The sequence below is a fragment of the Gymnoscopelus microlampas genome (genome assembly GCF_963454915.1).
Source record: "Gymnoscopelus microlampas genome assembly, chromosome: 7".
Lineage (NCBI taxonomy): Eukaryota > Metazoa > Chordata > Actinopteri > Myctophiformes > Myctophidae > Gymnoscopelus > Gymnoscopelus microlampas.
Genome location: NC_139944.1, coordinates 56,782,393 through 56,810,286, shown reverse-complemented (window position 1 = coordinate 56,810,286; position 27,894 = coordinate 56,782,393). Strand labels below are relative to the sequence as shown.

The 27,894-nt window shown below is 45.1% G+C and overlaps 1 protein-coding gene across 4 annotated transcripts in view; it reads right to left on the bottom strand.

Annotated features, from left to right (window-relative positions):
• The window catches only part of LOC311049006 (sodium channel protein type 8 subunit alpha-like), a gene marked incomplete at both ends in the record, with an annotated part of 93,235 nt that overhangs the window by 21,898 nt on the left and 43,443 nt on the right, over positions 1–27,894 (bottom strand). For 2 of the 4 annotated variants that reach the window (XM_084062426.1, XM_084062425.1), the window contains 10 exons: positions 1,179–1,352; positions 4,710–4,864; positions 5,791–5,905; positions 7,790–8,086; positions 9,487–9,660; positions 13,845–14,201; positions 16,636–16,809; positions 22,409–22,647; positions 23,991–24,120; positions 25,942–26,307. In XM_084062426.1, the coding sequence (XP_083918552.1) occupies positions 1,179–1,352; positions 4,710–4,864; positions 5,791–5,905; positions 7,790–8,086; positions 9,487–9,660; positions 13,845–14,201; positions 16,636–16,809; positions 22,409–22,647; positions 23,991–24,120; positions 25,942–26,307 (2,181 nt within the window). The remainder of the gene's footprint in view (positions 1–1,178; positions 1,353–4,709; positions 4,865–5,790; positions 5,906–7,789; positions 8,087–9,486; positions 9,661–13,844; positions 14,202–16,635; positions 16,810–22,408; positions 22,648–23,990; positions 24,121–25,941; positions 26,308–27,894) is intronic. The other 2 variants (XM_084062428.1, XM_084062427.1) reach the window with 1 other exon arrangement.

The window sequence follows — 27,894 nt, the reverse complement described above, 5'->3', positions numbered from 1 at the left end:
GTCATCGGTCAGATGTAATTTACGCCTGGTGACACTAAAACAATGCATTTGACATCATCCTTCTGCAATGTCAACATTTAGCTGGGGAAATACACAGAGGACGCAGGGTGTTTTATATCCCACACTATTGTACTATAAATGATCTCCTCACATCAGAACAAAGGCATTTCAGGTTCAAAATCGGCGAGGAGTCCTTGTAGCCTAATATAATGAACCTTCTAACCATGACACAGGACCAACCACAGCCGCCAACGCATTCTCACTCCCAAGACGGAAAACGGGTGAGGGCTTGGGGACAGATTTGACCAAACAACAAACATTTGACGTCTGGGGGCGGGGGGGGGGGACGTGAGTTATGATTCCGCCCCTATCGGGACGTAGGCTATAACTGGAACGGTGCTGAGTCGGCTGAAGTATTTGCCGTTTGGCAGTGGTGTAAATGGTAAATGGTAAATGGTGCATTTATATAGCGCTTCTATCCGAAGCGCTTTACATTGATTGCGCCATTAACCCATTCACACACACATTCATACACCGATGGCGGAGGGAAACCATGCAAGGCACCAACCTGCTCATCGGGAGCAATTAGGGGTTCAGCGTCTTGCTCAAGGACACTTCGACACTAACTCTAGGGGAGCGCCCCAGCCCGGGATCGAACTGGCAGATCTACAAGCTCACAACGCGTCGCGATGCGACGCGTTGTGAGCTTGTAGATCGGCTATTTTCAAATAGCCTATGTATAAAATAGGTTTAAAGTGGTTAATGTATGTTTCATAATATCATAATTTATATCTGAAAAGCAACTAGTAACTAAAGTTTTCAAATAATTGTAGTGGAGTAAAAGTACAATTTTTGCCTCTGAGATGTAGTGGAGTAGAAGTAAAAGTATTGAAGATTGGAAATACTCAAGTAAAGTACAAATACCTAAAAATTGTACTTAAGAACAGTTCTTAAGTAAATGTACTTAGTTACTTTCCACCACTGCCGTTTGGTCACGTTTGTCCCGCAAAGTCACTATATGCAGTTTTGGGAGTGTGTTAGATGCTGCAGGCTATTTCATACGTTAATGCGTAATTAAGTATATACATTACTCCCTGTTTGGCGTTATACAATCAAAGCCCCACTCTATGGTATGTTTCGCGGTGATAATTAAACATAATGGCATAAAAGTTACTTACATCCACAATGAAGAAGTCCAGCCAGCACCAGGCGTTAGTGAAGTATTTGACGAATCCAAAAGCCACCATTTTCAGCAACATCTCCAGGATGAAGATGTACGTGAAGACACTGTCGGCGTATTGCAGGATGATCTTGATGGTCTTCCTCTGCTCGATGTAGATGTCTTCAAACGCCTGGAGGGGACGGACGCAGGTTTTACCGGAAGGGAAGCAGCCTGTACTCTAACATGAGCATTGTATAGGGATGAGCTCTATGACATGAGCATTGTATGGGGATGAGCTCTATGACATGAGCATTGTATAGGGATGAGCTCTATGACATGAGCATTGTATGGGGATGAGCTCTATGACATGAGCATTGTATAGGGATGAGCTCTATGACATGAGCATTGTATGGGGATGAGCTCTATGACATGAGCATTGTATAGGGATGAGCTCTATGACATGAGCATTGTATAGGGATGAGCTCTATGACATGAGCATTGTATGGGGATGAGCTCTATGACATGAGCATTGTATAGGGATGAGCTCTATGACATGAGCATTGTATAGGGATGAGCTCTATGACATGAGCATTGTATATAGGGATGAGCTCAGAAATGACAATTGAAAATCGAGTCTTCTCCAATCAATCTTGTTCAATTATATTCAAGAAAACACATAAATAAGTAGAAATATGGAGATGTGAGGTTATGTTATGTTTTTGACACATGTAACTGTTCTATTAGCGATGTCACATTTTAGACAACAATGCTTTTTTCACATTTTTGGACATTGCTTTTGAAATATTTTCAACATTTAAAAAGAAACCTCAAGCTTATAGATGAGCTATTTCCACCCAAAAAAAAAATGTTTTAACAAAAAACACAGTTCAATCGTTAATCGCAATTATGTGTACGACAATTGTATTCAATTGCTGCATGTATGTGTTGAACATTTGTTCTGTGTTATTGTTGTTGTTCTCTTGCTGTGTTGTATATAGCACTTTGGTTGGCTTCGGTTATTTTAAAATGTGCTTTATACATAAAATGTGAGTCGAGTTGAGTTTGAGTTGAGAGCAAGGGGTTAGCATCCGGGTTGTATAGGCTATATAGGAAGTGACAGTTCATATGAATGGCCTGGTTTTTGCCGAACTTTACACTTGGCCAGATTTGAAACCGCTGAAAAAGAGGCTTCATTTACGGCCTGTAGAGTCTATGGCCCTATTGCTGTCCAGTGTTGTGGTGAATCACTATTTGTTTAGCCGATCTACAAGCTGTCTACGATGCGTCGCATCGCGATGCGACGCATTGTAGACAGCTTGTAGATCGGCTAGCCAAATAGTCCCCCTCAGTGTTGTGGTGAATCACTATTTGTTTAGCCGATCTACAAGCTGTCTACGATGCGTCGCATCGCGATGCGACGCATTGTAGACAGCTTGTAGATCGGCTAGCCAAATAGTCCCCCTCAGTGTTGTGGTGAATCACTATTTGGCTTCAGTCCCCCTCAGTGTTGTGAATGTGGTGAATCACTATTTGGCTTCAGTCCCCCTCAGTGTTGTGAATGTGGTGAATCACTATTTGGCAAACAGTCCTCCTCAGAAAAAAAGCTGCAAAGCTATGCTGGATTCCTCTGCTGCTTGCTGCATTACAGCACTCTGCTCTCCATTAGAGCTGCATTACAGCACTCTGCTCTCCATTAGAGCTGCATTACAGCACTCTGCTCTCCATTAGAGCTGCATTACAGCACTCTGCTCTCCATTAGAGCTGCATTACAGCACTCTGCTCTCCATTAGAGCTGCATTACAGCACTCTGCTCTCCATTAGAGCTGCATTACAGCACTCTGCTCTCCATTAGAGCTGCATTACAGCACTCTGCTCTCCATTAGAGCTGCATTACAGCACTCTGCTCTCCATTAGAGCTGCATTACAGCACTCTGCTCTCCATTAGAGCTGCATTACAGCACTCTGCTCTCCATTAGAGCTGCATTACAGCACTCTGCTCTCCATTAGAGCTGCATTACAGCACTCTGCTCTCCATTAGAGCTGCATTACAGCACTCTGCTCTCCATTAGAGCTGCATTACAGCACTCTGCTCTCCATTAGAGCTGCATTACAGCACTCTGCTCTCCATTAGAGCTGCATTACAGCACTCTGCTCTCCATTAGAGCTGCATTACAGCACTCTGCTCTCCATTAGAGCTGCATTACAGCACTCTGCTCTCCATTAGAGCTGCATTACAGCACTCTGCTCTCCATTAGAGCTGCATTACAGCACTCTGCTCTCCATTAGAGCTGCATTACAGCACTCTGCTCTCCATTAGAGCTGCATTACAGCACTCTGCTCTCCATTAGAGCTGCATTACAGCACTCTGCTCTCCATTAGAGCTGCATTACAGCACTCTGCTCTCCATTAGAGCTGCATTACAGCACTCTGCTCTCCATTAGAGCTGCATTACAGCACTCTGCTCTCCATTAGAGCTGCATTACAGCACTCTGCTCTCCATTAGAGCTGCATTACAGCACTCTGCTCTCCATTAGAGCTGCATTACAGCACTCTGCTCTCCATTAGAGCTGCATTACAGCACTCTGCTCTCCATTAGAGCTGCATTACAGCACTCTGCTCTCCATTAGAGCTGCATTACAGCACTCTGCTCTCCATTAGAGCTGCATTACAGCACTCTGCTCTCCATTAGAGCTGCATTACAGCACTCTGCTCTCCATTAGAGCTGCATTACAGCACTCTGCTCTCCATTAGAGCTGCATTACAGCACTCTGCTCTCCATTAGAGCTGCATTACAGCACTCTGCTCTCCATTAGAGCTGCATTACAGCACTCTGCTCTCCATTAGAGCTGCATTACAGCACTCTGCTCTCCATTAGAGCCGCCGTTACAGTAGAGACTTCTCTCCCTGCACTTTGATCCACATCCATTGTGTTCACCCATTTATTTTGTTCCTGCGTCATTCTCAGGGATGGGATGGGTGGCTGGGGGCACATAGGCCTGTTATAGCGCCACCAGGAGGTAGATCTTTGCTAAGAAAAAATGTTTTAATATTACTCCTACAGATGTTGTCCAAACGTCACGTGAATCGGTACACTTCTCTGTAGTGGTGTGATCATGAATGCAGCGCCAGATTGCCGTGAAACTTCACTGTCATGGAGAAGGACCTGTCCCAATGTTCATATTTCATCGAATTGGCTAAGATTGGCTTCAACTTCCTGGCCTGGCTCCGAGGAGCACATTCTACTGGTTTACTTTGAACTCACAAGTCACGCTGCTAAATGCTTCAATTTTAATTGTAAATGGTGTGCTGTGTGTGTGCGTGTGTGTGCGTGCGCGTGTGTGTGGGTGCGTGTGTGTGTGTGTGTGTGTGTGTGTGTGTGTGTGTGTGTGTGTGTGTGTGTGTGCGCACGCGTGTGCGTGTGTGTACGTGTGTGTGTGTGTGCATTCGTTGGTGTGTGCATGTTTGTGTGTGTGTGTGTGTGTGTGTGTGTGTGTGTGTGTGTGTGTGTGTGTGTGTGTGTGTGTGTGTGTGTGTGTGTTGTTCTTACCAGTGCGCCACTACTGAGCAGAATCATAAAGATGATAAGAGTTTCAAACCAGTTGTGTTCAACGATCAGGTAGCACGTTTTCCTGAGGAACCACCAGTGCTTCCCCCAGCCGTGGGTGATGGGAACGTCACAGCACTTGTACTTGGCCATACATTCTGGGGGACAACGGTGGGAGGGAGACAACATTAATGCATTGAGACCTGAAGCCGATTCTACGTGTCTCCTAAATCCCAACAGTTTTCTGAAAAACGTATGTTTCTATATCAGTGGTGCTCAATCTTTTTCATGTCAAGGACCCCCAAAATGATATGTATTTGGCCGCGGACCCTCACAATACACGGTTGACGATACGATATATGGACGATTTTTAAAGGAAACATTTATTATTACGTATACAAATAAGTAAACACAGTGATTCTCTGGCAAATACATGGACATTGAACTTGAATTTGACATGAACACAGAGATTACACACATGTATCCATAGACCACGTGTAGAGATATGTAATGGAAAAGTAATGAAGCCCCTCTTTCTCTCTTTTCATCATAAAATGTCTAAACACAACGCACAAGTACTTAGTATCAATAACGTTGATTATTTGCATTGCAAAATGATTCGATACGATACAAAGTCAAACTGTACGATACTCTGCTGTTTGCAAATCTCTAGTAATCAGTAATATAAAGCAGGGGTCTTCAACGTTTTCAGGCCAAGGACCCCCTAGCTGAGAGAGAGATGAAGCAGGGACCCCCTGCTCTATATTGTATAAAATTGTGTTTCAGATTAAAGTTTTTTTTTTTTTCACTTAGTCTGCTATTTTTTCCCTCTACACCTATACCTCTCGGCCAAAAATAGCCGATCTACAAGCTCTCAACGCCTCGCAGCGCGAGGCGTTGAGAGCTTGTAGATCGGCTATTTTCGGCTAATGTTCCCCTCAGAAAAGGAATTTTAGGGTTCAAGTGGTTAATGTAAAAAAAACAGAATCCTATCACACAAAGATTTGACGAACCCCCTATAGTAGCTCTGAGGACCCCCTGTTGAAGACCCCTGATATAAAGGGTATATATATATATATATTACCATCGGTCCAGCAGGCGTCCGGGTCCAGGTATTCCTCCACCACCTGCACCACGACCTCCTCTTCGTCAGGCTTGATGTCGATTGTACTGCCCTCTGACGAGCTGGTGTCGTCCAGCTACATGGAGACACAACCAGAGCAGTGAGTGGTGTAAAGTAACTAAGTACATTTACTCATGGTACTGCCCTCTGACGAGCTGGTGTCGTCCAGCTCGTCGAGTAAAAGTAAACGTATTGAACATTGGAAATACTCCAGTAAAGTAAAAGTACCTCAAAATTGTACTCAAGTACAGTACTTGAGTAAATGTACTTAGTTACTTTACATATAGTGAAATTATCAACTGTAAACCTGCCGTCTTTTGTGCAAGTCATAGAGGATGACATGAACAAATAGTGAAAATCTGCTTTTTTTTGGGTGCTATTTTTGAAATAGGCCGTATAGGTCGTTAAAACTGTTCCTCATACCCCAAAAGGAGGACCTCTGGGGGTCCCCGGACCCCACTCACTGTGAGAAGCACTCCACTAGCGTACACTTGCAGACACAGATGTACACAACTGTCCAAGTCCCATTCACCAGAGAATGATGCTGCACTTTATAAGACTGAGTCGGCAGCTCTCGCTCTCTCTCTCTCTCTCTCTCTCTCTCTCTCTCTCTCTCTCTCTCTCTCTCTCTCTCTCTCTCTCTCTCTCTCTCTCTCTCTCTCCCCCCCCCCCCCCCCCTCCCCCTCTCTCATTTTCCACCGAGCAGCAGCCAGACATATCCCTCCCTGTCTCCCTGATTGGCTGACGGGGGCTCTGTTTGTGTCCAATCCCCACAGACGTACCCCGTTGACTGCAGCAGGATGCAGGTGTGTTATTGGTTGACTGAGACGATGCTGGTGCGTGATTGGTTGACTGAAATGATGCTGGTGAGTGATTGGTTGACTGAGAGGATGCTGGTGTGTGATTGCTTGACTGAGAGGATGCTGGTGTGTGATTGGTTGACTGAGAGGATGCTGGTGCTGCAGGTACAGTCCTGATGCTACTGTACCTTTCCTTTCCTTTCCTTTCCTTTCCTTTCCTTTCCTTTCCTTTCCTTTCTGTCTCTCTGAATCCAGGTCAAGGTGACCGGCTCGTCACAACTAGTTTAACACTCCCACTATCATCACATGCAGTGTGTTGGTCTGTGTGTGTGTGTGTGTGTGTGTGTGTGTGTGTGTGTGTGTGTGTGTGTGTGTGTGCGTGTGTGTGTGTGTGTGTACTTGTGTTTATGTGCTTGTGAGCAGAGACATATAGAGACGCCTCGTCCGACTCTGGGGCGTCTGTATCGCGGCCACCGTATTTGAGAAGGCACGCTTCATGGCTACTGGCCAATCTCTTTTCCGGGACTTGGCAGAATGTAGTTGTATAAAGATATAACAGGATATTTTTATACAACTAGATTCTGGACTAGATTCTAGTCCATACCCGGTGATGTGTGCAGCCAAACTATATGCAAACTTTTGGGTTATGCGCTCAGTATTTAATGCATAGTTTTGGACAGTGATTTAATCATATTGGCGTCAATGGTGTGTAGTTTGTGTGTGTGTGTGTGTGTGTGTGTGTGTGTGTGTGTGTGTGTGTGTGTGTGTGTGTGTGTGTGTGTGCGTGTGTGTGTGTGACAAGTTCTGACAACCGAGTCATTTAAGAGCTGACGTGGAATCGTTGCCATCCACAACCATGAGAAATTGATGCTCAGGGGCCATTTGAAACCCCCTCAGCAACCATGAGGGTCCCAGTACCACACTTTGAGACCCACTGGTGTGGCAGAGTGTTTCCAGTAAGTCAACACCCTGACTCTGTTTGACCAGAATGGAATAGAGCCTTCATTAGTATCATTGGTAACACAGGAAGTAAGGAAGAGGCCCAATGTCTTTCCAATATGGCTGCTGTGCTTAGAGCCTATTGTAAACAAACATTTCTCTGTCAACCCCATTCTCCCATAAATCATTGGCCATATATATATATATATTATAATACTCACGTCTGTTTTCTCCATCTCGGATTCGCTGCTGAAGTCTTCGGTGTTGAGGTTCTCGAAGTCTGACTCGCCGACGGCGATGGGCACACAGACGGTCAGATTGGGGTTGTGGATGAAGGACATGTAGTCTTCGTCGATCATGTACTTGCCCACGCTGCTGCCGATGCCGCTGGTGGTGCCGTTGCCATTCTTGACGTAGTCCAGCTCACGGTTGATGTCCACGCCCGTGTGGTTGGCAATGCAGTTCACCTTCTTGTCAAACATGTCGTCCAGAGGCTTCTCCTCCTCCTCTTCTGGTGGCTGGGTGGTTATAGCGGGAAGAGATGGCGTTAGTGGTGAAGAGATGGCGTTAGAGATGAAGAGATGGCGTTAGGGATGAAACAATGGTGTTAGAGATGAAACGATGGTCGTTAGAGATGAAGAGATGGTTTTAGGGATGAAGAGATGGTGTTGGGGTGAAGAGATGGTGTTAGAGGTGAAGAGATGGTGTTATAGATGAAGAGATGGCGTTAGGGGTGATTAAGTAGGTCGGGAGAGGCTTATTGTTGGTATCAGCCGATAACGTGGGAGTCTGTCCCCGTTACAATGCGCTAGACCCCTGGGAGATGGATTGCTGAGGTGGAGCGCCACACCTACCATCAGCTCCCAGTACTTACCGCACGACTTGTCGCACCCAAGCCGTGCTACTTATACGCTGAGTTGGCGGTGCCCGGGATCGAACCCATGACCTTGTGGTCCAAAGGCGAGAGCTCTACTCGACTCGACTGAGCTACCCGGACACTACCCGGTGAAGAGATAGCATTAGGGGTGAAGAGATAGCATTAGGGTGAAGAGATTAGGGCATTAGGGGTGCACTGCAAACAGTTCATCAAAGTCATCGTTTTAATCAAACGTTTGACTGGAAGAGGGTTCCCTTCCCTTCCAGTCATCTGGTGCCGTCCCGGGGCACTCCCGCACTCCAGGAATGCGGAAGTGCCGTTGTCAAATCCAAGACGTATAGGCGTGACAGCTCCGCAAAAAAACAGTTAAAATCTGCGGAGGCGCGCTGTCTAAAGCAGACATGTGCACCAAGGCAGGTACAAGAGGCACCGCCGAGAGAGCCGAGCGTTGCGAAGTCCACTTCAGCCGACCCAGCGCCGTTCGAGTTAATGTCCCAATAGGGACAGAATCGTAACTAACCTAAAAACCTACTGTATAGTCTAATAACTAGCCAATAGAAAATCAAAACCTACTTTGACAAACTAAGATTAAAAGTACACAAGGTGGGGCTTTCCATTAGTGTCGCCGCAAAAAAAATATTTTGAAAAGTTAAAAAAATCTTGACCATACCCGTGGGGGGATATGAGCACCAACGCTTGTTTCACGCAGATGATTTGGCAACCCGGGAGCCAGCGAACACAAAAACGCTAATAAACAGCTGACATTTGGGGAAAGCGAAAAACGGGCTTCGCTGTTCCGTGCACATGGTAATGGTCAATGTCTGTGTGGAAATGCAGAGCAATTGCTTCAGCCACTGAGGAGAACCGGGCAGAAGAGCTTTTGGGCTCACCACACGCACAGAGCTTTGTAGAATTATAGGAGGATGTTTGGCTTCAATGACGTGCCAGAAACAAAAGGGACATCGTCACATAGAAAGTGGTTAAACAACAAATGCGAATGACTCACTCATGTAATACAGATTATGTCAAGATTTTTCGTACCTTTCGTATGTGCTCATCGATGAAGGCGTGCAAGTGAAGCTTGAACCAGGCGATTCCTTCCCTGATGCGATCCATGGCTATCATAAGGTTATTGGGCTCTCCGTCGTCGTCCGTTGCCGCCAGGTTGTCTGCGCTGAAGGAGCTCAGCAGCAAGGCAAGGAACAGGTTCAACACCTGCAATAAACACGCAGCAAGGCAAGCGACACGTTCAACACCTCAGAGCCGGCCCTTCCATTAGGCAGAGTAGGCAATTGCCTAGGGCGCCATGAGGCTGGGGGGGCACCCACCAAGCCTAGATTTGTTAAAAAAAAAAAAAAAGAATTGAAAAATATATATTTGTGTATTTTTTTCATCATCTGCGCCATGTAAAATCCTGCCTAGGGCAGCAAATTGCTCAGGGCCGGCACTGAACACCTGCAATAAACACACAGCAAGGCAAGAGACAGGTTCAACACCTGCAACAAACACAACACACAACAAAATGCATAACCTAGAACAGTAGTTCTCAAACTTCTTCGTGTCGGTCATGGTCATGGGTCACAAAGATACTTATTTGGCTGCGGAACACCATCTGAAATGGTTTAGCGCCAGCGACCCCCAGAAGCGGAGATTTGTGAAAAAAAATAAAATAAAAATAAATCTAAATTATTCAAAATCGTCCAATACTTTCAAGATTTAAAACAAAATGTTAAAAAGTAGCAGATGTACAAGCTTGCAGTGCGGCACGACCCCAAGGACCCCTAGGGGTCCCCGGACCCCACTTGAGAACCACTGACCTAGAAAACCCATGCATGGAAACCCCCAGATCAAATGTTATGTGAAGTGATTATGAGTTTGTACCACACATTATAATAACTCGTCATACCCGGGGATGTGTGCAGTCAAAGCATTAACAGACTTTGGGTTATGTGGTGTACAGCAATAGTCCCAAACCTTTTTGGCCCCAAGGACCCCTTCCAATATAATACCATATTCATTACCAACCACCCACAATGTCAAATTGTGTGTTAAATGTTGAAGTAACAAAGAAACATTTATCCATTACTAACCAACAATGTATATACTTTGTACTTTATCGTTGCATAATGGGGATATTAGATATTAGTATGAGTAATGTGACTGCATCTCGTTGAGACTGATGAAACAGAGGGGTTATGAGTTAGTGTCACATTAGTTAGCTCTGTGCAGAATTACTGGTCTACTTTAAGTCAGTCCACCTTAAGGCCAGGTTAGCTCATTCCATTAGCTTGTTTACTCTGTGACATCGTGTCTAATGGTGGCGAGCCAATAGATATCAGCATCATTGTTATTTTTATTATTGTTATTATTATAGTCCATACCCGGGGATGTGTACACTCAAAATATTGGCCAGATAGTTATGTGTGTTCCTGTGAGTCGATGTCTGTCTGTCAGCTACCACACACACTCACACACACACACACACACACACACACACACACACACACACACACACACACACACACACACACACACACACACACACACACACACACACACACACACACACACACACACACACACACACAGACACACAGACACACACGGCTCGGTAGCGTGGGGATGTGCTCTCTGTCTCCCACAACCATGAGAAGTTGATGTTTAGGCTGTTTGAGCTAATCCACAACCTGTATTAGAACATTGAACATGTGAACGTGTGTGCTAGTGCTATGGCTCTTAAAACGCAGTGTGAGTGTGCACACAGCCCTTAAATTAAAGTCCTTCATAAGTTTGCAGCGTTCTCTGTCTAACAGTGCCCGTGCGCAGTTTGTCTGTCTGGCAGCTAGTCGTGCGCAGTTTCGTTTGAGCATTCATCCCATAGCTTGGGGGGCTGTAAGCATGGCGACGGCTGTAAGCATGGCGACAATAGCTCCCATAGCCCGAATTCCGAATCTCCGGTGTGTCTTACCTCACAGCCTTACCTCATTCTGTTAACTTGAGAGAGAAGGATGCAGGCCATCTCGGATATGCTGGTTTTGAAAATGGTAAATGCTAAACTCCATATCAGGTCTGGATGGAGATCAGTACACTGACATTGTGGTACTGGACAGAGACACGAATGGGACTGGGCACCCCTGGACTTATGGAACTATGTGCAAAGGTGGCTTGCAGAGAAAATATGATTTTATGTAAGATGGGGAACGGTATCTGAACCCTGACATATTGGAGTTACATGTTTTGACAACTGAGGCGTTGGACTGTTTCTGGTAATATATGTAATATGTATAATAATATTTGAATTGAAGCAGTATATTGATGCTTTGGAATTTTATATTTGACATTAAAATAGAAGTGCTTTATTATTGTATTGGATGCATTATTTTTAGGAATAAGTCATTGAAAATGTGAATCTGTTTTAACGTAGACAGTGTTTTAAAATAGAGTGCACATGTAAAACAAACATGGAGATGTTATCTCTAGGTGAAGGCATTCAATTTAGTGACCTAAATAGTGTCACGATGTCACTGCCTTTCTCCTTGGGCGGTGATTCCAGTGATTCTGTAGCATTCTGTTGAATGTGTTTACAAGAGGGTGGGTTTGGGCCTGGGTTGAAAGGTTTCTGCTCCGGGGGACGCCTCGGGCGAGCAGAAACCAGCGATACCATTTTAGAGCAATTCTCTCGAACAGACATGTCTGTCCCTTGTCTTCGCTTCTTGCGCTATATTTCTTCTTCAGGGTTTTGGACAACTGGGTAAGTTTGAGTCTATATTTTCTATTATGTTTCCAGTTTCTTTTAGGGTTTAAGGCGTCGTATGCGCTGATGCCGACATTGTGACTGATGACGTGACTAACAACAAATTAATAACTGAACTATTGGCGTGTGTGTTGGATGTATTGTATTGCGTTTCTTTTCCAGTAGAGGGGAACGCTGGACTTCCCAGAAGTCCAAAACATGAGGGTAATGTGTGTATTTTAATTGTGTATTCTAAGTTGTGCAGTAGCCTAGTGCTTTTGCTAGTGAATAATTGAGCAGATCGTTTGGGTGATGCCATATGGAGATTTGAGGAGACCTGTGACCTGTGCAGCCTTCTCCTGCTGCTATGCTGCTACGATGCCTTCATACACATGGGATTGAAGCTGTAGGCGTGGATGCTAAGAGGTTTTTTTTTACGACATTGATGCAAGCTCTGAAGATGCTAAGAGAACAACCGTCGGCTAGCCATTTCTACAGCGTGGAGTATAGTATATGGACCAAATGGACACGTGGGACACTAGACAGTGTGAGAGTGGACAATTCTGACAGAAGACTTTATGACGTTGATGTTATGACGCTGTTGTGCATAATGCTAATGGTCAATGGCCGTGTGTAAATGCAGATCAATTGCTCCAGCCACTGAGGAGAACTGGGCAGAACTAAGAGATTTTTTTGGGGTGACAGGTTTTGGTGACTGACAGGTTTCAGTGACAGGTTTCGGTGACAGAGGTTTGGGGAATTATAGGAGAATAATAATAATAATAATAATAGCCACACATTATTATTGCAGGCAGGCAGAAACCTTGCATGACCACATTTCAACTGTTTGTTTCTTTTTTTTTTTCATAAATGAATTAGCCATATAAGAGTGTTGCGCAAAAGTAGCAAAAAATAGACCATCTACACATTAAGCTCACAATGCTTATGTTCAATGAAAAGTATTATCAAGAGCTTGTGACTAAATAAGAAGTACTTTTGGATCCGTTAGACCAGTTGTTCTCAAAGTGAAGGTCCAGGGAAACCTCTCAGGTTTCCTTGAGAGGGTTCTAAATTTAGCCTTACTAAGTCTGTAACTCTGACAGTATACACTTGGAACCAAATGGACCTTGAAATTTTGAAGTTTGAGAACCACTGCATCAAAACACAAGTTCTTTTTCCATTTTGGACGAACGAGGCTTCCGTCTGACAGCGATGATATCGTCTCTGTCGGGCGGAAAAACCTCATGTGTCCAAAACCGTTACTTTTCAGGATTCAAATTCAAAAATAGCAAAAGTAGCAGATCTATAAGCTCCAAGCGCGACGAGCTTTTTCTTTCAACATTCTTTTTTTAATTATATATTTTTGGCCAACATATGGCAAGTATATGCAGGTTGTATGCTGCATGTATGCCATATTCAGCTTCATATATGTGCATATATGTGGATTATATAGGAAATATATGTCTAGTATATAGCTTATATGTCCACATATATGGATATATATGTGCATATATGTAGAGACATGATATGCAGGCGGTCAATCTCGGATATGTGACATATATGATAAACATATATGTTGCATATATAAAAAAAATATATGTTCATATATTTCCTTTGCCCCCCCCCTGCCAGCAGAGGCAAAAATCGCCAGCGACACCAGCCTTACCACCAGGTTTCCTATGACCATGACCGTCATGAAGACGATCAGACACATGGTCTGCCCCGCCACTTCCATGCAGTCCCACATGGTTTCGATCCACTCCCCACACAGCACCCTGAACACGATCAGGAAGGAGTGGAAGAAGTCGTTCATGTGCCAGCGCGGCAGCTCGCAGCTCTCGGCGATCTTGCACACGCAGTCCTTGTAGTTCTTCCCGAACAGCTGCATGCCCACCACGGCGAAGATGAACACGATGATGGCCAGCACCAGGGTCAGGTTACCCAGGGAGCCCACCGAGTTACCGATGATCTTAATCAGCATGTTGAGGGTCGGCCACGACTTGGCCAGCTTGAACACTCTCAGCTGCAAAACGGAAAGGAAAGGAGAATGCGTTATCGTCAATCAATCAATCAATCAATCAATCAATCAATCAATCAATCAATCAATCAATCAATCAATCAATCAATCAATCAGTCAATCAATCAGTCAATCAATCAACTTCATTGTTACAGCACAGTCACTGGTAAAAGTGATGTGAAATTTTAAGCAGGCTTTCACATGTACAGTTCAAGGAGTAAAAAGAGAATTATAGAGGTAAAGAATGGAAAATAAAAAAGAGCGCAAAAGCCTGAAAATAGCTCCATGTTAAAAATGTATATAGTGGAAATGAATTAAGCACAGGCGACAGGCTTAGGTTTTGTTCTGCAGCCTGACGATTGCTAGATGAAAACTCTGCCACAGTCTCTTGTTATGGCTCATGATACTCCGGTATCGCTTGCCAGGTCGAGGGCGCAGCAGTGGTTTGAACCATAGACTGTAAAAAGGAATGGACAAAGCCACTCCCCTGCTTTCTACAGAACGAAAATCAAGCCGATAGTTCAGGAACATGCATTCCTCCATCGTTAATATATACAGTTGGCCACGTCCGGAACTCAAACGCTATTGGTTGAGACCAGACACGTGACCAGCGAACCGGAAAACACCCCCAAAAATGCTATTGGTTGGGTAGCTTGTCAATCAAGAGCGGGGGCGGGGAATGAATGCTATTGGTTGTGTAGGTTGTCAATCAAATCATCCCGCCCCTCCTGGAGCATAGCCTACTTTATCGTCAATTTTAGAATAAATGGGACCATAATTTAGCAAAACGCATATCATGATGATTGAAAGGAGACTTTAAACTAGCAACTGGAAGCATATAGAATTTATGACAATTTTTATTACGGTAAGAAAATCTAGTCTAAAGTTTGTCAAAAACCCATTCACTTGCGCTAAAATAAATTCTTTCTGACACTTCAGGTCGGCGCAAGGTAAAACAGCGCCACTCTGGCCATTCATAAGCTTCCGTGTTGGCCTCATCGTAAATATCCAAGCCTTGCCCCTTGGTTTGAACATACTGAGGCCAGGCTCTGTCCGTGATGATACTCTTACGGTGCGTTTTAACAGCGGGCAATACGGGGCGACATCGTCCAAAAATATAATGAAAGTCTATGAGAGCCGGCGATCGGGCGAAGTGGGCGGGGGGGCGATGAAAGATGGATTTCCTTTATCTTTTTGGACGATGTCGCCCAGTATTGCCCGCTGTTAAAACGCATCGTTAACCCTAGCGTCCCTATTCTGGGTGAACATTTGGCAAAAATAGCTGATCTACAAACTCAGAACATCACACTCACAACGCAATGCATTTTTAACTTGCAGGGGGAGGGGGGGTCTAGGTGTTGGGGGGGGAGGTATTCCCTTGGCCTACTGGCAGTGTGAACTGAAGAAACGTGGTGATGATCTGCAAGATTAGCTCCAGACAGTCACGCAGACGGACAGACCCTCTTAAAGAAGAGGACATGCCATGAACTTGTATTAAATGCATGACACAGAAGAATTGAATGGCAGCTCTGGAAGTTTTTGATGTCTGAACTGCTCCCATGGCTTAGGTCATGAAAATTTTAAGTCAAGTCTGGTTGATTTATTCATGAAAGCACATTTAAAAACAACAAGGACTGACCCAAAGTGCTGCGCAACAAAGACAAAACAATCTATAACTTGGAAAGTTGTGCTCAGTAGAACACAATGTCCTGTCTCCCTCCATCATTCTGTCTGTCTGGATCATGTGATGACAACGTTTTGGGGTTGTTGTGCGTGTATAAAGAGGCAGGGGGTGTACTTGTACATCAAGCTGCCTCACGCTTAACTCTTTGACTGCCAGAAATGAAACATCATTTTGCCACACCGCTGCCAACGATTTTCGAGTGTTTTCACTCACGTTTGAAAAATCATAGAATATTTATCTCCAGTATGATCGATCCCCCGACCGAGGGGGGGGGGGGGGGGGGGGGGGGCAACGCAATCATCCGTTCCATAGTTATTGGCAGTTGAATGAAGGCTATTTTCGCCAAAAAGCAACAGAAACAGAAGAAAAAGCCATTCTCCCAGATCAAATTACAAGGAAGTGAAAGGGTTTGTTTTACGATCCTGTTCTTTTTGCAAACTGTTAATAAAGTATTCAATCATTCCATGTATTTGTCTGCAGTTGGCTTGTGGCCGGTCTATCCCATACCCTGGAGGGACAGGAGCACTGTATTTGGCTAATTGGTAGTATAGATCCCATACGCCAGGCAGGCACTTGATTGGTTAGTGCTGCTGGTCCATAGCTTTGTGGGATGCGTAATATATATATATATATTTATATATATAATCTACAACACCACTTCTGAACCACAGCAGAACAATGGAAGTTGCTCCACTACTCTTTCATGTAATGGACATTGTAATGGACGTAGTAATGGACATTGTAATGGTCACTCACCAATCGGAAGGACCTGAGCACAGACAGGCCTTCCACGTCCGCCAGGATCAGCTCCACCAAACTCAGGGTCACGATGAAGCTGTCGAAGCAGTTCCAGCCTCCTTGGTAGTAGTAGTAAGGGTCCATGGCGATCAGCTTGGCAAACATCTCCCCGGCAAAGATCCCAGTGAAGACCTGAAGCGATAAAGGTAATGATTACGTTTTGTTTACGCGGGGCACGGTGGTGCAGTCGCATGGGTTACAAAAATCGTGGGATGAAACATTTTAGACAAAAAATAAATGTGCGTCCACGTTATATTTATAACGCACGCTGTTAAGATAAATGTAGTGGTCGGGCTTACACCCCTGCCTGACCACTTCGGTCTGCCACCTCGGGGCAACTGGTTGCCTCTTCGCTCAGAGGTCCTTCTGGCCGATCTACACGGTCACGGCTTTTTTTCTGTTCTGGCCCCACAGTGGTGGAATGAACTTCCCACTGATGTCAGGACAGCAGAGTCACTGCCCATCTTTCACCGCAGGCTGAAAACCCACCTCTTCAGGAAACACTACCCTTCCTCTTGGCCTTGCCTACTTGTTGTTAACGAGTTGTACGAGCTCTTGTTTTATTTGATCTTGTTTTTTCGATACACTTATTTATTTTATCTCTTGCTCATTTGATTTTCCTATTTGTCTCATCTGTTTAAGAAAGTAGGTAGCTGATATATTGCACTTTTATATTGCTAGGTATACTCTTAGTTCCTTGTTTTAGAAGAGAATGCACTTAAGACTTATGGCGATTCGTAGTTTCCTTCCCTGTATTACCCATGTTGAATAGACATATTGTACGTCGCTTTGGATGAAAGCGTCTGCTAAATGACTGTAATGTAATGTAATGTAATGTAATGTAATGTAATGTAATGTAATGTAATGTTATGTTCACAACAGTTTTGAATTTTGAGCATTCTACTTTTGATGCTTTTTCAATTTGAATCCTGAAAGGTATAACAGTTTGGACATATGAGGTTTCCACCCGACAGAGACTAACATACAGTATAGCGTGACTAATATACATCTATCAGCCCATCATGAGAACATGCACATCAGGACTATCAGGAATGGGAGCGTAGCGCTCTGAGCACATTTTTAAGTGCAGGGAGGAAAAAGCCTGCTTTGCTTACATGGCATTTTGCTTGATGTAGAGCTGATTAAAAATGGATTGGTCTCTGGCTGTGAGTGAGAGAGAGAGAGAGAGAAAGTGAGTGAGGTCTCTCTCTCTCTCTCTCTCTCTCTCTCTCTCTCTCTCTCTCTCTCTCTCTCTCTCTCTCTCTCTCTCTCTCTCTCTCTCTCTCTCTCTCTCTCTCTCTCTCTCTCTCTCTCTCTCTCTCTCTCTCTCTCTCTCTCTCTCTCTCTCTCTCTCTCCTGACAGAGCAAGGTCATGTAGGTGGTGGCATAGATGTGGTGCTGTCTGTCTGTGGTGGTGTCTGTCTGTGGTGGTATCTGTCTGTGGTGCTGTCTGCAGGGCCGGCGCACCCATAGAGGCGACCTAGGCGGCCGCCTAGAGCGGCAGTTGGAGAGGCGGCAAAAAAAACTCGGGGAAAAAAAACATAACCCTAACCCTAAAACCGAAATAAAGTAACCAAAGACACAAAAAAAAGCATTATAATCCGCCCATAACCGCGTAAAAATTTCGCGAGGATCCCCCGCATCAAATGAATCTCGCCTAGAGCGGCGATCAGCCCTCCACCGGCCCTGGCTGTCTGTCTGTGGTGCTGTCTGTCTGTGGTGGTGTCTGTCTTACTTTTCAGGAAATGGTTCCAATAATGTATAAATGTACTGCTATTAGAGTTCTCAACGGGCCTGAAAATTAAAGCCCGGCCCTAGCTGGACCCTACTGGCCCGGCCCGAACAATTACCATACTTTTAGGCCCGAAAACCCGAAAAGGTGTCATTATGCTTAATGTCCTCAAAGTCAGGCATCCAACAAGCTTTGAACTGAGCAGATTGGACCTTCTGTTCCAGAGATAATGGCCAAAACATCTTGAAAACGGCCACTTTCGATTGAGTTTTGGCCATTGTCGCCCGTTCTTCTTTAATAACACGGGCTAACAAGGCATGAGCTCTTGTTAATACTTTTCGATGGTTCAATATTTGTTTTTCAAAAATATTTATGACTTTTCAAATTGTTTTAAAAAATCACACCCTGTGTGAAGAGAGTGGTGCCTTTGATGAGCCCCGTATTGACCCCCGTATTGATGTTGTCATCAATGTTTGTTTATTGGACAGACATACATACATACATAGTACGGACACACGGACAAAGTCATGTATAGGAGTGGTTGGCACCACTCAAAAATAGCAAAACATTGACTATTTCCGCTAACTGTGTGACAGGGACACGTTGTCATGTGACAGGGACACGTTGTCATGTGACAGGGACACGTTGTCGTGTGACAGGGACACGTTGTCATGTGACACGGACACGTTGTCATGTGACACAGTATAGCATTAAAGGAAAACATAAAAAGAGGACGTATGGAGACAGAAGGTCTCAGTCTCTCGTCATTGTGCTTCATCAGCACTTCCGCCAGCGGAGAGGATAGGAGAGCGCCTAATGATTCATCCTGCGCATCTATATCCCTGATGCCACACCACTTCCTCTGACCTCATTCCCCGTCGTTCCCCCGGGACAGCAGCAACACGCCCATCTCCACGTGACCTCGTTTCCTGTCTGTCACCCCTGGCGCCGTGCCAACTCCCTTGACCTCAGACTTGGAAAGGTCACCATGTTGTGATACCTGAGCTCAAAGGATGAGCGACAGACCGGACCGGACCGGACCGGACCGGACCGGACCGGACCGGACCAGAGCAGAGCAGACCGGACCGGACCGGACCGGACCGGACCGGAGCAGAGCAGAGCAGAGCAGAGCGGCTGGTCTATATGTCTGGTTATATCACATGTTAATGTATATATCTGGTCTATATGTCTGGTTATATCACATGTTAATGTATATATCTGGTCTATATGTCTGGTTATATCACATGTTAATGTATATATCTGGTCTACTGTATATGTCTGGTTATATCACATGTTAATGTATATATCTGGTCTATATGTCTGGTTATATCACATGTTAATGTATATATCTGGTCTAAATGTCTGGTTATATCACATGTTAATGTATATATCTGGTCTATATGTCTGGTTATATCACATGTTAATGTATATATCTGCAACCAAACGACCTCTGAGCTGATCGATGCCGTGCTTTATGTTAACAGGAAGTGCTGAGGGGAGGAAAGGAGAGAGAGAGAGAGAGAGAGAGAGAGAGAGAGAGAGAGAGAGAGAGAGAGAGAGAGAGAGAGAGAGAGAGAGAGAGAGAACCCTGAAAGAACGAAGGAGAGACTCAAACAAACCGCTGATTGGCGTGACTGAGTGAGGGCAGGAAGGAACTGGGACTCGGGGTGGAGTAGGAGTAGCTAGGAAGACTGCTTTAAAATGGAACTGAATCATTAATGAAACCCCATCAAAGTGTGTGTGTGTGTGTGTGTGTGTGTGTGTGTGTGTGTGTGTGTGTGTGTGTGTGTGTGTGTGTGTGTGTGTGTGTGTGTGTGTGTGTGTGTGTGTGTGTGTTGCTTTGCAGTTGTGTGGGTGGGGCAGAACTTGAGTGAGCATATAGAACTTGCTACTAACTCAGAGGAATTTTAAAAAGTGGTAAAAAGACAAGAATGCCAATGATCGAAGAAAAAAAAAAGAGAAGCACTTTATAGTACGAAGAAACACTCACCGTCACTGTCATCATAACTTATTCCAGCCGAAGACATTTTCTTTTGGAAAAAGAGGTTTATTCTTGGGGAACAACACAGCCGTACGGTGAGCGTGTATATAACCTTTAGAAACCAGCAGATCATCGTCCTCCCTCTCAGGTTGCTATGTGGCTGGATAGCATGTCCGCTAACGTTAGCTAGCCTAAAGGCGTACGCTATTGTCAAAGTACAATAACTTATTAAAGGTTTCATGACATGCTGGTTTACAAAAGTCTTTATCGTGGTCCTTCAAACGTGTATTATAAGGTTTTAACAGAAAATTCCACTCCAGTGATCCATGGCAGGTTTTTTTTCCTATGTGTTCTGAGGGCTTTTGAGCTAGTGCGGGTGTCATTGTTGAGGGATTTTGCCTGCCAATCATCGCCTCTGCTCCACCCCCGAAGGGGAAGGATAGGGGAGGGGAGGGGCCGGGAGGAAAGTGGGCAGGATTAATGGACTGTGATATCAAAGTCCATGGGCCAATCACAGCACTTTTCTGAGCCTAATTATTCAGAAAACCCCAGACCACAGAATGTTCAAAGTCATTTTTTTGGGGTGTAATTGAGGTCAGAATAAAAGAAAAGAAAAAAAGGAAACATTTTAAAAATAGACATTGTGTAATGATGAAACCTTTAACACTACGGCTTAGCCAAATCATGAAACCTTTAACAGTACGGCTTAGCCAAGTCAGACGGCAAACCCATCGGCACACAAAGCCATTGGCTGCACAGCGTGGGCAACGTCTCGCCTGGTCTCTCTGGCAGCGTGCCTGCTGCCTAACAGGGTTTGCAAAATCTGCTGGTGTGAAAGCCAGGTTTGCATCTAAACGATGACGTATAATTTAGGACAGTGCTTCTCAAACTTTTAAATGTCAACTTGGGGGTCCAAGTTGACACTTATTAGCCTGCGGACCCCCGTTTGAAAATATATGCCAGGGACCCCCATAAGAGATTTATTTTTTACGTTTATAGCAGTGATTCTCAACCATTTACATTCAAAGGACCCCCCCAGTTTGATATGCATTAAACCACGGACCCCCATTTTATACCATTTTGATCTCTGGGAGCCCAATTGTATGACACTGTAGTATCATCCCGGGAGCAGTATGGGTTAGCGCCCCATGCTGTGTCTTCCGTGAGGAAGAAGCCCAACAAACCCGCGGTTAGGCCTTTAGGAGGGCCATTCCAGCGTACCGCAAGCGGAGCTAATACCATTAGACGGCCCAATCTAGTGGTATCGGCCCAAGGAACCATCACGCCAGAAGGAAATGTTTGGATCGGGGCGGTGCACCTGATCTGGCGCAGCGCTCAGGTCCTGGACCTGGTGAGACGAAGGAGGAGCCCGGCCAGGAGACAACCCACAGAGCCTAGTCCCTCCACGTGCCAGAGCCTCCCCGAGTCCCGGCAGAGTACTTCCGGAGAAGCGGACTGCCCTGTCTTTCCCTATAGGACTGACCGTGGGTGCTACTGGGACGTAAGTCGGGGCTTGATCAACCCTGGCTGGGTCACCTGGGCGAGGGTGTATGTTGTATGTTGCGAGACCCGAAACACCCTATGACCCCAGGCTACAACACTGATGATACGTCCCAGTTGCATCCATGTGATGTTTTTCTTTATCAGTGTTAATGTAACTCTGAGAGTGTACAAATGGTTCCATTTAAACACTCTTGGAGTTACAGACTCATAAGGGTCCATCCAATTGATTCCTAACTATCAATCATTTGGCTGTGAACCCCTCAAGGACCCATGGGGTACTAACTAACACCCTCAAGGACCCATGGGGTACTAACTAACCCCCTCAAGGACCCATGGGGTACTAACTAACACCCTCAAGGACCCGTGGGGTACTAACTAACACCCTCAAGGACCCATGGGGTACTAACTAACCCCCTCAAGGACCCATGGGGTACTAACTAACCCCCTCAAGGACCCATGGGGTACTAACTAACCCCCTCAAGGACCCATGGGGTACTATAACTACTTTCACTCACCAGATTGCCCACGGACAACACCTCGGCGAAGCGGGGCGTCATGGGGTAGTGCTCCAGGGCCATGAAGACGGTGTTGAGGACGATGCAGATGGTGATGGCCAGGTCCACGAACGGGTCCATGACGATGATGTAGAGCACGTGTTTGAGCTTCAGCCAGATGGGGCAGCACTCCCAGATCAGAAACGTGTTGGCGAACTTATACCAGCAAGGTGGACACGCCCTCTGTGACTCCTCCAGCTCTGTGATTGGTTATAAGACGGAAGAGAGGGAGAGAGAGGGAGAGAAAAAAAGCAACAAAGAGAAGGAAAAGGAACAGCAAGGAATTAGATGTGAGATTAGATTAGGTTAGCTTTTATTGTGCCCTTTATCGGAAACAATATACAACACAACATACTAAGGGTGTCGCGATACTCGATACGTATCGAGAATGATCGAAATTGACGTTCAATACAGTACAGTGTATTGAAATTACAAGCCGTATCGCAATTCTGGCGTTATTTCCTTCTGTTACTCCCACAAAATGCGCACGTCCGAGGGAAGCTACGATGCACTGAAAGGAAGGGAATTTCGCTGTAGCTCCCAGTAGAAAATGTATTTAGTTACAAACAACGTTTTGACTATTTTGGGTGTTCATCAGGTCTGATACATTACATGAAGAACATTGTTTCTCATTTGCATCATGCGCACGCGTGTATCCGACGGGGAAAAAAAGGAGCCGACACTCCCGTCAGATGAGTTGGTAGTGTTGCATTGTAGCGTCCAGTCTGCAGTACCTTTCATTTCCCCATCTGTTCGGGAAAATGATCAACAATGTCAAACTCCCACATCATTCGACCCGCAGGTCGCGCTCAAGAAATAACGAATGCAGCCGGGGTGACATGCAAGCCTTTTCAGTGGTGGAGAACACTGGATTTAAACAGTTAATCGACGTTCTAGAACCAACGTTAAGTGCCAAGCAGATCACATTTGAGCACAGGGTGTGTTGCCTGCGATGTATGTATGAGAACGTGAAGGCAAGAGTTAATGACGTTGTTGTGTCAGGGACCACGTTTAGAACACTGACAACGTCTCTCAGTAAACTTGACATTACTGGCAACCATTTTCCCAAAGCATACCGCCGCCTGTTCGATTTTCGAGCCCAATTGGAGTCAGTTCATTTCAGTACGTGTTTGAAAATCGTCTCGCCTTCACTTGAAACGTGCATCAGATGATCAGGTAATACAACACGCTAAATGTAACTGCACGGTTATTCTGAATGTCAGGAAAAATAAATATGAGCCAACAGTGTTTGTCACTGAACATCCCTCTGTCAGCGTGACGTTTAGGATGAAAATAAAGGACACAGGCATTAAAAGACAACAACAACAACACTGCTCTTAGAAGGACTCTGCATGAGCCAACGCATTCTGACTCCCAGGACAGAAAATGGGTGACTTCTTCTCCTTGGGACAAAATACATATCGATTTGGGGGTCCTTGACTTGAAAAATGTTGACAACAACCACTGCAGTACTGTTAGTGTGCATTGGATTTAGTTGTGTCAGATGTGTCAGTGGTGTGTACTGTACTGTACTGTAACGTACCCTCCATCAGTGTGTTGGTGACCATGCTCATCTGGCTGTTGGCGTGCTCCTTGCTCTTCATGGAGTTGAGCTGATCCACCGAAACCATCAGAGACCCCGAATGCTTCTTCCTGCCCTCGGCCTCGGTGGTCTGAGGACGTGCACAGAGACACAGCGGCAGTCAGACACAGGACACGTTAAATAGTCAGACCAGATCTTCGCAGATGTTTTATTTTTATTTTTGCAACATTAATTCTCTGAATGAAAGAAAGCAACAACCGCCCAAACAACCCAAACACAAAAAATCGACCGTATATGTATAGACCTTCTTCAGGCAACTTTAAATCTCCAAAACAACCCGAGGATGGATTCCTTGTCTTTGTGCGTTATTTTGTAATCATCGACACACAGCCTCACATACAATAGACTTAAAAAAAACAAAGAAAATAAAAAACATAGCACACTGTATCTAAAAGCCCTTCCTCAGCTCATTCCATAATAATCCATAACCATAATAATCCATAAAGCCTCATCATCATCATCATCATCATCATCATCATCACCATCATCATCATGACTAAGCAACGTTTATAAACCGCATGCATTCTGCATGCACATCAAAGGAGAAGGAACAGGAAAGAGTCAAGACATCATTCCAACCCGGCTGGACACCATGCTAAACGTTTGGACTCATGGAGAAAGGAGGTAAAAGCAACTGGATCGATAGACAATAAAAAGGGGTGTGTGTGTGTGTGAGAGAGAGAGAGAGAGAGAGAGAGAGAGAGAGAGAGAGAGAGAGAGAGAGAGAGAGAAGACCTCCATGCCAGATATAGGATAACGACGAGGAGGAATGCTGTTACACAGGAGGAACAACAAAAGGTTATAAAGGCTTGTTTTCTGGAAACAGGAAAGAGACGGGACAGAGAGACAGGTAGAATAGACCTGAGCACCCTGTGGTGAGACAGGGAGACAAGGAGACAGACAGCTAGAATAGACCTGAGCTTTGAACGTCTTTTTGAAAAACAAACTACAGTGCAAGAGGTAGAGTAAGTGGGGAGAGTTGGGAAGTGTTGTGTTTTTTCCCCCCTCTATAATTAATGAGAAGATTTTGCTTTGCTATGGACCATGTTCACACAGCAGCCATTTTGCTCTTTCTTCGTACCGCAGGGGGGGGGGGGGGGGGGGTCTGGGAAACCCCGCCCCCCCAACTATGAAGTGCAGTAAGAGCAAAATGGCCACACTGTGCACATGTGGTTTAAAGGAGCTCCTCGCCCATTTTCAAGCTCATCTTGGTGCTGTATGATTGGTCGTTCCTATAATGCTCATTATGATATGTGGCATGCTGTACATCATGTCTACTCACTAGCTACTCACTCTGCGTCTCATTGGTGGACTATGGACGGTTCAAAGCTAATAGAATTTACGCATTTCAGTGTGAAGCCTTCACCAGTGCTGGGATTTTCTATCAACGTAAAGGAACTCTCCTAAAACGGCACGACGTGTTGCGTGGTGAGCTTGTAGATCGGGTTTTTTGTGCTATTTTTTGAACGACACTGTTGCGCGACAAAGTACAAAATAGGGCTGAAGTGGTTTAGATCAGACTAATCGATTTAGTTGGCTACATTCGGCTTTCATATTCCAATCCAATCGTGTTTTTTGTTAATAGATTAAAAAAATGTAACGGAATGTTCTGGATTATAAAAAAAAAAAACTAATTGATTGTCAGAATAACGGCCGAGAACATACTATCTGTATAGTAGTAGAGCCCTGACGTTAGAAGAAGGGAAGGAGGGGAGAGTCAGGAGCAAAAAGGTCAAAAAGGGGGTCCAAAGGGGGTCCAAAGGGGGTCCAAAAGGAAAGGAAAAGAGGGGAGACGACCACACCACCTAGCACCACCACCACCTAGCATCCACCACCACCTAGCATCATGCCTAATAAGGACACTGTATCAGTGTCTCATGGACGTCCTTACGCTGTCGTCAGAGGCTGCCTTATCTATTTTCACCTCAGGCAGAAGCCGCCCGCCGGGTCCGGGGCCGATGAGCGACACCACCCCGTTGCAGTCCACCGTGCTGTTCCGCTTGCCGCCCCCGGGGTGCGGCGGCGCCGCCAGCGGGTGGATGCGCGACGAGCCCTGGCTGTAGCCGCTGTAGCTGTTGCGGCGGTAGGGGATGAAGAGGGAGCCGCGGCGGTCCTCGCTCTCCTCCACCGTGCTGTGCTCGTCGTCGGCGAACTCGTTCTCCGAGCCCACGTCCTTGGAGCGGCCCTTGAAGCTGAAGATGCTGCTGCGGCTGTTGTGCCGCGACATGAAGGGCGAGCCGGGGATGCTGAGCAGCGACTGGAGGAGGGAGAGGGATAGAGAGAGGCAGTGGTGGAAAAGTACTCGCATTTCTTATACAAAACTCTTTAACTGCCAGAGTAGACGTGTAATAGTGTCACCCCGGCGTAGCCTGGGACCACACCAATCTGGCGGTGCAACCAAAAAAAATGGCCCTTTGCGATTTTTGGGTCTGGCACCGCTCCGTTGTGAATCCATTTCCTGCTCCCGACGTCTGGGGTGACCAATCAGGGCCCGGTATTCAAATATGGGAGACTGTAATTTGTTTGTTTTAGGTCTAACTAATTGCGTCCAGAGCCATTGTTTTGATCCCGCCCCTTACCTTTGAAAAATCATGGGATATTTTCCGTGATCGCAAGTCACATTCAACTGGCCACAGCTATAGAACGGATTACCCTGACCGTTTTTTTTTCTTCTTTTTTTCAGGCGATCAGCGATCACGGAAAATATTCCATGATATTTCAAAGGTTGGTAAAATCGCTCGCTTTCGCTGGCAGTAGCGTCCCACTATTACTCTAGCAATTAAAGAGTTAAGTAAAAGTATCAATACTGCAATGTAGAAATACAAGTAAAAGTCCTGAATTCAAAATTTACCTGAGTAAACGTACGAAAGTATTGGCATCAAAATTACTTAAAGTACCAAAAATAAAAGTATTCATTAAGCAGAATGTCCCGTTTCTCAATGTATTATGAAATGTATCAACATCTTTTGAAAATAGCAGATCTGCAAGCTCACAGCATGTCACGTTGCGACGCGTTGTGAGCTTGTAGATCGGCTATTTTCAAAAGATTTAGCTATGCATGCCATGTCTTTAATGCATTATAGACATACTTGTAATGTATTATAATCTGCTTATAACACTGTATAATTATAGTTATAAGAACTCATAAATACTCATAATGCTTTATAACAATAATCATAACCCATTATAAAGCATTATATAATGACTTATAAGGTCTACGTATAAATGCATTATGATATGCATATAACACTGTAGAATTACAGTTATAAGCACTCATAATGCATTATAGACCATTCTATAATGACACTTTCTATGCATCCTATGATAATTCTCATAGTTGTAAGACAATCATGTTATAATGCTTTATAATAATCACCCTTATGATGCATTGTAATCAGTGTTAAAATGCATTATACTGTCATTATAAGTCGTTGGTTCTCAAAGTGGGGTCCGGGGACCCCCAAGGGTACTTGAGGGGGTTCCAGGGGGTCCCCAGCTAAATGATGGACAGGAACCAAATGGACCCTTATGGGTCTGTAACTCTGAGAGTGTACAAATGGAACCAAATGGACCCTAACGGGTCCATTTGGTTCCATTTGTACACTCTCAGAGTTAGATTAACAGTGATTTTACAATATGAATTGGGGTCCCAGAGGTATAAATGCCATTAAACGGGGGTCCGTAGCCCTAATGCATGTCAAACTGGGGGTCCTTGAAATTAAAATGGTTGAAATCACTGCTAGAGAGCCGTACAAATCTTCTCTTATGGGGGTCCCTGGCATATCTATTCAAATGGGGGTCCACGGGCTAATAAGTGTCAATTTGGGGGTCCTTCACATGAAAA